The 11,720-nt window shown below is 43.4% G+C and overlaps 1 protein-coding gene across 1 annotated transcript; it reads left to right on the top strand.

Annotated features, from left to right (window-relative positions):
- The first annotated feature begins 774 nt into the window (after positions 1-774).
- PDCL (phosducin like) lies at positions 775-10,958 on the top strand. Its single transcript, XM_041726652.1, has 4 exons — positions 775-1,000; positions 2,471-2,647; positions 6,068-6,249; positions 8,549-10,958. The coding sequence occupies exons 2-4, from the start codon at positions 2,476-2,478 to the stop codon at positions 9,098-9,100; spliced, it is 906 nt and encodes a 301-aa protein (XP_041582586.1). The 5' UTR covers positions 775-1,000; positions 2,471-2,475; the 3' UTR covers positions 9,101-10,958.
- The last annotated feature ends 762 nt before the right edge of the window (positions 10,959-11,720 follow it).

The raw sequence follows: 11,720 nt of genomic DNA, 5'->3' as shown, positions 1-11,720 counted from the left end.
TTTGTTGACTGTTTCTTTTGCTGTGCAGAAGCTTCTTATCTTGAAGTCCCAATAGAAACCATTTTTTTTTAAGTTGCAAAGTTGGAGATACCTGGGTGGCTCAGCGGTTTGGCGCCTGCCTTAGGCCCAGGGCCTGATCCTGGAGTCCCCGGATCAAGTCCCACGTCGGGCTCCCGGTGCATGGAGCCTGCTTCTCCCTCTGCCTGTGTCTCTGCCTCTCTCTCTCTCTCTCTCTCTCTCTGTATATTCTCGTGAATAAATACAATCTTTAAAAAAAAAAGTTGCAAAAGTAGCTTAGAGTTCCCCCACATTCTCCACCCAGAATTGCCACGTTAACATCTTACATATAACCACAGTGCAATTATCAGAACTGCTGATACACAAGTATTGTTAATAGACTTCATTTTGTCAGTTGTCCCGTCCATATCTTTTTCTGTTTCAGGATCCAATTCAGAAATTCACAATGTTGTCATGAACGTGACTTTTTTTCTTTTTCTTCTTCTTCTTTTTTTTTTTAATGCAAGGTCTGTGTGTTTGGGGGCAAAATATCTAACGTCTCTGAGTCTATCCTAAGAGCCGCGATGTGATTCAGAACGAATAAAAAACACATGTGGAATGGTTTCAGAAACTTCAAAGATCACTAAACAAACTTTTCTTAGTATTGACAACTAAACACGTACGATGTAGCTTTTCGTTTAAATGGAAACAAAGCCGACTGAAGCGTACTACTGTCCTCGAGGTGATTTGTCCCAAAGTAGGACCCGTAGCGCCTCCCTCAGCCGCCGGAAGAGGCTTGCCCTAATTGGCCAGCGTGCGTCCGCCCGACCGCAGGAAGGCAGCCTCATTGGTCCGCACAGTCGGGGCCCCGGCGGCTTTTCTTAGCGCTCAAGGCGCCGATACACTTCTCTTCGTCCAACGGAGTGCTCCCTTCCTTCCCAAGTCCCTGGAGCAGCCAGCCCGAAGGGATCCGAGCTGCGCTAGGCCGCGTAACTGCCCTGAGGTCAGTCGGGAAGAAGCGGCGGGCATGGGCTACGGATGGAGGTGGTGGAACACGGGTGGGAGGTGATGTCTGTGCGCCCCCCCGCCTCCATCAGGTTCCCCCCAAGGTTCGGCGCGCCCCTCCGCCGCCCTTCCGCCGGCCCCGCCCTCCCCGCCCCTCCACGACCGAGCCTCCTCCGTGAGCCCTTCCGCTTCTCCTGCCCCTCGGACTCCTCCCCTTGGAGGCCCCGCCCTCTCCGCCGGCCCCGCCCTCCACGACCCCGCCTCCTTCGTGAGCCCTTCCGCTTCTCCCTTTGGAGGCCCCGCCCTCTCCGCCGGCCCCGCCCTCTCCGCCTCCTCCCCGAGGCTCTCCACTGGTCCGCCCTAGCCTCTTCCTCCTCAGAGGCCCCGCCCTCATCGAGCACGCCCCTGCGTCTGCCTGCCAGACCTGCGCCGTCTGGGCCCCTTCATGCCTCTTTAAGTTTGGTTCTGGCCTCCCGCGGCCCCCCACAACTCCCCTGTACCTGCACGTTCTTTCCATCAACACTGCTTCTTACCTGACCAATAGAGTGTCGCATTCCCGCACCGACCCAGGCTGTCTCCCCGCATGTGCTTAGTGAATAGTGCGGAGGCCGGATGGGTGGTGGACCTCGGAGGTCCCTGCTTTCGAGAGGCCCTCGCCCCGTGAGAGAGCCACGTAGTAAGGAGTTTAGCAGGCCTGGTGATAAGTGTTTAATGAAGGAAGCATAGTATTGCGATGCTAAGAGGCGGGACGAGAGTTGTCACCCCCCTTGCTGGAAGGGCAGCTGGCCTCTTTCCCCAAGTGCCGTCGGCTTCTGCTGATGCGGAATCTTGGCCCCAACCATTGTCCCTTAAATTCTTGGGAATTAGTAAAATCTTGTCATGGGCCCTTTTAACCAAAGTTGGTAGGACTCCCACAGCTCATGGGTCCACCACAGTGTGCTCTGCAGAAAGTTGGAGGCAAGAGACAGGTGAGTGATTGACTTAGACAGTGATTCAGCATCCTATTCTTGACGCTGCTTTTTGGACTTTTTCCTGAAGATAATGCCTAATTTTTAATTACCCCGCAGTCTTAGTTGATAGGAAAACCTAAAAGTATGTGTAGGTAAAACCTCCAGTCATTAAGCAGATTCCTCCAAGCCAGCACACTAGACAGGGGAGATGGTGACTCACACCTCCAGTCTCTTAGAGTCAGGTACTCTGGGGTCTGATCCCAGCTCCACCATTTGCTGTAAAGCTTGGCAAAAAAACTTCCCTTATCTGAGCTTCAGTTTTACCTTCTACAAAAAGAGCATGATTAACCCTGCCACTCAGGTTACGATACAGATTTGCTGAGATCCTGCTTATGAAACAAAAATCACTTTTAGGGTCTTGTAAATAGTGGAAGCTCAGCATAAGTGAGCCCTCAGTCTTCCAATTCATATCTGTCTGATTCACACCAACAAAGAGCCTGATATGTTGCCTCTCTCAGGCACCATGACGACCCTGGATGATAAGTTGCTGGGGGAGAAGCTGCAATACTATTACAGCAGCAGTGAGGATGAGGACAGCGACCATGAAGACAAGGATGGGGGCAGGGGTGCGCTGGCTGGCACTTCGATGCCAGCAGATGCTGAGTTGGCAGGCGAAGGCATCTCAGTCAACACAGGTACTGGAAACCCCTGGGCTCTGGGATCAGGTTTAACAGATGTACATGAAATATGTATCAGAAGTCTCCTGATCACTTCTCTTTAATTCCACTCTCACTTCCAGAGTTAGCCTCGTGTCATCATTTTCCTGTGTGTGCATCAGCCATTTCAGTGAACAGTGCAGATGTGTATACACAGCATACGCAGACTATGAACACGCACATAGTGCATATAGACAGAATTGCTTTGGAATTAGCTTCTCAAATTAATGTTGTTTGATATCACATAAGTCATAGGTATGCATATATTGATAGTATAAACTCCTTGAAATGGCATATTTATACTTTTACATTTTAATATTTCCAAATTGTGGCAATTGAGGTGGCACTGTTTTATATGTAGCCAACAGTATGGTTTTCCCCATACACTTGCCCTCCTAACTGTGTTCTCAGAATTTGTGATCTCTGCTGTCCTGAGGGATGACAAAAGGTAACTGATTGTAGTTTTAGTTTCTATCTTTTCAAGAGGGATGTTGAGCCCCTCTTTTTTTTTTTTTAATTTTTATTTATTTATGATAGTCACACGGAGAGAGAGAGGCAGAGACACAGGGAGAGGGAGAAGCAGGCTCCATGCACCAGGAGCCCAACATGGGATTCGATCCCGGGTCTCCAGGATCGCGCCCTGGGCCAAAGGCAGGTGCTAAACCGCTGCGTCACCCAGGGTTCCCTGTTGAGCCTCTCTAAGAGAGATTTTCATACCCTTTCTTCATTTTTAAAATTTGGTGGCCTTTTTTTTTTTAAGGGACCTTTATAAATAAGGAGATGCATCTGTTTTTACCAATTATGTTGTCTTTTGATTTTATCTCCCTTTCCTGGCAGAAGATTTTTATTTTATGTACCTGAAAGCATTATTTTATAGTTTCTTATTTTTGTTTCTTACTGAAAAGGTCATTCTTCACTCTAGGATTATAAAAAGATTCTCCCATGCTTTTTCTTAGTATGTTTATGATTTCTTTTTCTTTTTTTTATACATTTAAATATTGATTCATCTGGAATTCATTTTGGTGCAAGGTATATGGTAGGGCTTCACATTTTTTTTTTAAACCCAGAGGCTTCGGGATCCCTGGGTGGCTCAGGGTTTGGCGCCTGCCTTTGGCCAAGGGTGCAGTCCTGGAGTCCCGGGATCGAGTCCCGCGTTGGGCTCCCGGGATGGAGCCTGCTTCTCCCTCCTCCTGTGTCTCTGCCTCTCTCTATATATAGATATATCCATCATGAATAAATAAATAAATAAATCTTTAAAAAAAATAAAAATAAACCCAGAGGCTTCAAAGTGTAAATGTTTTGGTGTTTTTTTTTAATATTTTATTTATTAATTTATTCATGAGAGACACACACAGAGAGGCAGAGACATAGGCAGAGGGAGAAGCAGGCTCCATGCAGGAAGCCTGATATGGGACTCGATCCCACATCTCAAGTGGGACCCCAGGATCATGCCCTGAGCCAAAGGCAGATGTTCAACAGTTGAGTCACCCAGGTGTCCCCCTAGGGCTTCACTTTTGTCTTCTCCATATTGCCACCCAGTGGTTTCAACACCATTTAGTAAACTATCTTTTTTCTGTTGCTTTGAAATATCAGTTTTATAATGTACTGAATTGCTGTCTATGTTTGTGTTTTTAGGTGCACTTTGTAGTCTCTTGCATTGATTTGTCTTTTACAGTGCTATATCACACTGTTTTTATTTTTAATTTTTTAATTGTTTTTTATTTTTTAAAGATTTTTTAATTTATTTATTCATGAGAAACAGAGAGAGAGAGAGAGAGAGAGAGGCAGAGACACAGGCAGAGGGAGAAGCAGGCTCCATGCAAGGAGCCTGACGTGGGACTCGATCCCAGGTCTCCAGGATCACACCCTGGGCTGCAGGCGGTGCTAAACCTCTGCGCCCCCGGGGCTGCCCTATCACACTGTTTTTAATTATTGTGTTACAGGTTTCAGTATCTGATGGGGCTGGATCCCCCTCAGTATTCTTCTATGATGTCATTTTCCCAACTTTTTTTAATAGGCTCTACACCTAGCATGGGGGCTAGAACTCAACAACCCTAATATCAAGAGTCACATGCTCTACTGACTGAGCCAGCCAGGTGCCTTCAACTTTTACTTTCTTACTTTTCCAAAACAAATTTAAGAGTGTGCACACGTGGGAATGCATTAAATATATAGATTATATAGATTAATTTAGTGATAATTGGCACCCTTGTGATGTTGGGTCTTCCTGGTCAGGAATATGGTATTGCTTTTCCACTAACGCAGATCTTTCTTTGTGTGTTTTTTTTTTTTTTTCTTTGTGTTTTTAAGTAGAATTTTAAAGTTTTCTTCATATAGATTTTTATATTTTTTTCTGTGGTAACAAATCACCTCCAAACCTCAGTGGCTTGTGACAGTAAAGGTGTGTTTCTCAGATGTGTTACATGCTGCAGGCCCTGCTTCTGCATCATATAGCCTGTCATTCTAACAACAGGATTGAAGGAGCAGCCCCTGACTGGGACTTGCCTTTTCATGACCAAGTATAACAGCAAGGAAACATGTAATGGCTCATAAATCTTTTGCTCAGAATCCATTGGTCAAAGCAAGTCACATGGCCAAGTCCAATATCAATGGGCTGGGGATGCATACACTCATCCCATGAAAGGTCCTACAAATCTCATCGCAGTGGGCAAGGATGTATAGCATAGGGGCAGAGAGGCTTGGGGGTAACTTGAATAACAGAGCAACCTGCCACAATCTTGATATAAAAATCCAGATAATACAAAATGTATTAATGTAGAAAGAAAAAAGTGTAAGTTCCATCTCACTAATCCCCTTAGATCCCACGACCTAGAGGCAGTCTCTGTTAACTGTTCGCATGTCCTTCTAGTCCTTTTTCTACGAATGTACAAAGGTACATGTGCATAAATAAATATCTGTCAGTATTTATATACTCACATGCATTTCCTTTTCTAAAAATGGGATGATCCTACCATGATATTGTTCTGCATTTTGCTCTTTTTTCTTTTTTTGACCTAAGATATTTGAACATCTTTTTTTTTTTTTTTTGGACCCCCGCCCCCCCACCCGCTCCCATGAGGGACGAGCAAACCTCCCTACCTTTGAACATCTTTCATGGCAAGAAACCTATAGTTACTTCATTCTTTCCACAAGTTCTCTTATTTTCCTTTGAGTAGATGAATCATAATTTATTTAGTGCACTTCCTGATGCTAGGCCCTAGCTTGTCCATTTAATTATGGCAAGCCATGCCACAGTGGACGTCACTGTGTGGAGACCACGCTCCTTTGTGTGAGCATCACCGTGCAGTCGATGCAGCAAGCTCTAGGCGGATATGAGCTGGTCCATGCTTCTTTACCCACTCTTCTTGGTCACCTCCTTCACAATCACCCCTATCTCAGGTCCAAAGGGGGTGATAAATGACTGGCGCCGCTTCAAACAGTTGGAGACAGAGCAAAGGGAGGAGCAGTGTCAGGAGATGGAAAGGCTGGTCAAGAAGCTGTCAATGACATGCAGGTCCCATCTGGATGAAGAGGAGGACCAACACAGGCAGAAGGACCTCCAGGAGAAGATCAGTGGGAAGGTAATTGGCAGCCCCCGGCTTTTCTTACAAGTGCTACTGGCTGCTGGAATGGGGGTCAGTGATTCAAGAGGTGCAAGGTGTTTGATTTGGCCTCCAAGAAGCTGTGCCATGTGGTGGCAGGGGGTGGGGAGCAGTAGAGAGTTGTGTCATAACTCAGACACACTAGGGTTTGAACCTTAGGCTGCCACTGGTGACTGTGGGGATGTGTCTTCCGTCCTGAGTTCAGTTTGTCACAGGTTTGGTGAGGTCAATATCTCTACTTGACAGTGCTCTCTGAGTACAAAGCCTACTGCAGGTCCTGGCCCTTTGAAAGCGCTCAGTAAATGTGAGTTTTCTGTCCTTTATTGAAACCTTACTTTGGGTCAAAAATAGTCCTCTGAGGTTGGTGGCATTATCCCTGTTTTACTGATGATGAAATTGATGCTTTGAGATGAGAGGGGACTTGGCTCAAGACATGAAACTAGTAAATGCTGACAGGAAGCAGGATTCTCACCCAGATTTTTTTTTGCTCTTTCCGTGGTGCTGCTCTGTTTCACCTGAAGCCTATTCATGAGAATTAGTGTACAAGGCAACACAGTAGAAGCAAATGAACTCTCTGAAAGATGTTTGGAATTAGGACCCTGACTGTCTTATTTTCCCTGTATCAAAAGGATCATCTATTCCCCCCACCTGCCCTCTGAACATGAATGAATTTCTAGGAGTGCCTGAGATCATTTGGTTATGGCCCAAAGCGGCTCTTAGCTGGATATACAAGCCAGGATCAGGCAGCAGATAAGAGGATTAGGTGAGCAGCCATTTGTCTGGAGCAAGAGGAGGATTTTGGGGCATTAGATTTTCTGACCATAATGGGTCAGAAAAAGCCACTCTGGTAAGCTGAGATAGACTGGAGAGTTGGGAGCTCCAGGGAAGGATGGTGCATCTGTGATGCATAAATGTCCATCCTGATCTACTGTTGTTCCCCGGCCTCCACCCTCTAATCTGTGCCGTACAAGGCAGAGGGAAGCTTTGTTCCAGCCATAGTGTCTTGCTGCACCAGGTCAGGAGAAGGAAGATACTTTTTTTTTTTTTTTTAAGATTTTATTTATTTATTCATGAGAGACAGAGAGAGAGAGAGAGAGAGAGGCAGCGACAGAGAGACAGGCAGAGGGAGAAGCAGGCTCCATGCAGGGGTCCTGATGTGGGACTTGATCCCAGTCTCCAGGATCACAACCTGGGCTGAAGGCGGTGCTAAACCGCCGAGCCACCCAGGCTGCCCGGAAGATACTTTTGTAACGTAAACTGGCTGCAGGGCAGTGTGCCCACTGCTCACAGGGCCTCCTTATACTGAGATTAGAGCAGATGAAGCAACACATCACATGAGCACACAAGGCAGTTGAGAGAAGCTGTCCCTGTCCTGTTAGATTGTGTGCCGTAGAATAGTGCTGGAAACCAGCTCAATGCCAGAAACAGGGAAGTGAAGCAAAATAGGGCAAACTGTGTAATCCTAAAAAAAAATATTTAGAAACATGAGGAAATATTTAGATGCAATAATGCCAAGTGGCAAAAGCAGTGCAGCCTAACTGGTACACCCACAACTGCTGTTAAAAGAGCAAAAATGGGGCAGCCCCGGTGGCGCAGTGGTTTAGCGCCGCCTGTGGCCCGGGGTGTGATCCTGGAGACCCGGGGTCGGGTCCCACGTCGGGCTTCCTGCATGGAGCCTGCTTCTCCCTCTGTCTGTGTCTCTGCCTCTCTCTCGCTCTCTCTGAGTAAATAAATATTAAAAAAAAAAAAAAAAGCAAAATTGATTTCAGCATCTGACTGGTAATAAAAAGCAAAATACAGTTTCAGTTTATGTAATTGTTTTTTTGTGTATGTGTGTATGTGTGGGGGTGCAGAGCAAGAATTGTGAGTGTTGTTTTTGAAATTCCTTAATATCCTGTTGTCTTTTTTTTTTTTTTTTACCCAAAATGAAACAGTGGATAAAAGAATTAATCCAGTGACTATAAGAAACAAACTCATGAAGTGATGTTAACTGCCTTTTTGGATAGAAGGGCATTATAATGCAGTAGTTAGAAGACTGGGTTTTTAGAAAATCTAGTTTGAATTCTGGACTTGTACCTACGTGAAGTGATGCAAATAACCTCAAGTCTTCGAATCTCATTTGTAAAATGGGGGAAATAGAAGTTCCCTCCTGATGGGGTATCATAAGATTTCCATGAGCTTTAATACATACAGAGCACTTAGCATGACACTTCACTTACATATTCATCACAGAGGCGGGTTTGTGTTTTTTTCTGCTCACTTGCTGGTCGTCCTGCAGATGACTCTGAAGGAGTTTGCCGTGATGAATGAGGACCAAGATGACGAAGAGTTTCTCCAAAAGTATAGGAAGCAGAGAATGGAAGAGATGCGGCAGCAGCTTCATAAGGGGCCCCAGTTCAAGAAGGTTTTTGAGATCCCTAGTGGAGAAGGGTTTTTGGACATGATTGATAAAGAACAGAAAAGCACCCTCATCATGGTCCATATTTATGAGGATGGCATTCCGGGGACCGAAGCCATGAATGGCTGCATGATTTGCCTTGCTGCCGAGTACCCAGCTGTCAAATTTTGCCGAGTCAAGAGCTCAGTTATTGGGGCCAGCAGTCGCTTCACCAGGAATGCCCTTCCTGCCCTGCTGATCTACAAAGGTGGTGAATTGATTGGCAATTTTGTTCGTGTCACTGACCAGCTGGGGGAAGATTTCTTCGCTGTGGACCTTGAAGCTTTTCTACAGGAATTTGGATTGCTCCCAGAAAAGGAAGTCTTGGTGCTGACGTCCGTGCGTAACTCTGCCACCTGTCACAGTGAGGATAGCGATTTGGAAATAGATTGAACTGCCAGTCTAATTGCATAGATTTCTCATTGTTTGGGCTGGAAGACACATGTCTGGGTATTTATTTCTGTTCCTTCCTGTGTCATGTGGTTTTTCAGCTGTTCTTTGTAGTCCCTTTTATTATATGTAAAGGCAAGAAATTCTTAGATTAAATGGGAATGTTGCATCACCTTGTGGCTAGCAGTAAAGTGACTTAAAATTGTATAAACAGGAAGCTGGGCTTTTGAACTGTTTACTTAAGATTCTCTAGCATGACATCTCTGTTATTGTTTCTAGTCAATATTTACATAACATCCTAAAGACAGTGTTCTGGAAATTGTCTTCAGACCTCAGAGCTCTCTGCCAGGCCTGGGAGTATAATTCTGTAGTTAGTATGTTATTTGCAACATAAATAGTGTGTCTCCTTCATCAAGATTATAAATTGTATTTACTTGTAATCAGATCCATAGTCCTGGAAGGCAGGACTAAATTTTTAAATTTTTACCTGAGACCGTTCTCCACCAGGGTCTTGTTTAAAGGTTCCAGACAATGTATGTTTGTCCCATCAAGAGGGCAGCTTGATGCTGGAGCCAGTGCCCTGCTCAAGCATTATTAAGTCTTGAAGAGGAGGAAAGATTGATGCCGACTGCCCTCTTGATGCTGGAAGGCCAGCTTGATTTAAGAATCAGAGCTGATTTGAAGCTGGGAAGCCTTTTTTAAAGGAGGGTTTCTCAATAAGATACTCCTGCTCATTTCTTTGTCTGTCTTTTATTTAACAATGTAACTTTTTGTTTTCATGTAGCTTTTAAAAAATCTTCCTCTCAATCTCTCCCTCCCTCCCTCTCTCTCTCTCTCTTTCTTTTTGCATATTAGAAAAGTAATATTTAACAGAGGAACATTTGCCAAACTCCAGAAGTGAAAAGAAGAAAGAATAATATCTAATGTTGCCTAGAAGAAAACACTATTAATATTTTGGCATATTTCCCTCCATCGTATTTTCTTTGTAAACGTAGACATTTTGCTTGTTTTTAAACAAAACAATGGGATCATTCTGAACATACTGTTTTATAGTATGGTCAGCTATTATAGATCAAACTTTTTTTCATGTTATTAAATAATCTGCAACACTGTAAAAATGGCCATCGACAGTCCACCATGTAGATAATGCTGAGTTGCTTGGTGGTTATGTCTTAAAAAAAAAATGACTTTTTACTACAAAAGTAATAGATGTCCATTGTAGAATATGTAACACAAATTGTTAAGCTAAAAAGAGATTTTAAAAGTCCTATAATTAAAATAATAAATAAATAAAGTCCTGTAATTCCACCAACCAAAAATTATCCGCATTATCATTTTTACAGATATCCTTGTCTTTTCTATTTGTTTTTTTTCTAGTCTTTTCTATTTGTATTCATATTTATAATAATGATTGTCATTTGATATTTTTAGCTTTTTTTTTTTTTTTTTTTTTTTTTTTACTTAAAATGGTGTACATTCTAAGGTCAGGGAAAATGTAATGTGGAATTAAAAGATTAACTTTAAAATTCAGTTTTGCTTTTCCTGGTTATTCAGGAGTGGACTAATGTAGAAGGGTCTCAAAAATATCTGTCTTGAAGCTATTTCCTCACCTCTGCAACGGGAACAACACCTGCTTCACTTCTTCATCAGTAGGAAGAAAGTGCATGATTTTTCTGCTTTCAGACGCGCACTGTAGAAAGTGTAGAAGAAGCAGACAACTAACTGTTGTCAATGTTCTTATTTCCCTCTTTTTTTCAGTATTTTTAATAACATTGAGAGCTTACTGGATTTCTATTTTATTTAATATAAATACTTTGACATGTTATAAAAATTCTAAATAAATAATTTTTAATGGCCTCAAATACCCCATCACTTGGATATACCATGATTTATTTAACCAGTTCCTTAATATTGGGTATTTATTTATTTATTGTTTTTGAAAGAGAGCACACATGTGTGAGTGGTGGGAGAAGTGGGGAGAGAGAGAGAAAATCTTTTTTTTTTTTTTGAGAGAGAGAATCTTAAGAAGGCTCCATACCCAGCACAGAGCCCAATGTGGGTCTGATCCCATGACCCTGAGATCATGACTTGAACTGAAACCAAGAATTGGATGCTTAACTGACTAAGCTACCCAGGGTAGCTGGGTATTTAGATTCCAGTTTTTCTTTAAAACATTTAACATCTTTGCATTTTGGGCTGTATTTTGGATTGTTCTTTAGTATAGATTTCTAGAAGAAGAATTCTTGGGTAGATAGAAAAGAATATTTGCAAAATAGGGTCTTTTTTTTTTTTTTAAGATTGGTTTATTTATTTGAGAGAGAGAGACTGCCCGAGCAGGGTAAATAAGGGTCATAGGGAGAGAGAATCCCAAGCAGACTCCTCACAGACCGTGGAGCCCAAATTGGGGCCTGATAGGACACCAAGATCACAACCCAAGCTGAACCCAAGCTGAAACCAAGAGCCAGTCACCTGACTGATCTATCTAGGTGTCCCACAAAATAGTTTTTAGAAAGCATCTGTTCCTGTTGTAAATGAAAATAATCAGTTGCCTTAACTTTACCTTTCAAGAACAGAGACTCTAGAATAAAAGGAACATATGGAATGGGGGAAATCCTTGAGCATT

This window comes from Vulpes lagopus, chromosome 12, assembly GCF_018345385.1.
Source record: "Vulpes lagopus strain Blue_001 chromosome 12, ASM1834538v1, whole genome shotgun sequence".
Classification (NCBI taxonomy): Eukaryota; Metazoa; Chordata; class Mammalia; order Carnivora; family Canidae; genus Vulpes; species Vulpes lagopus.
Note: the sequence above shows the minus strand (reverse complement) of the source record. Positions and strands in the feature narration are given on the sequence as shown.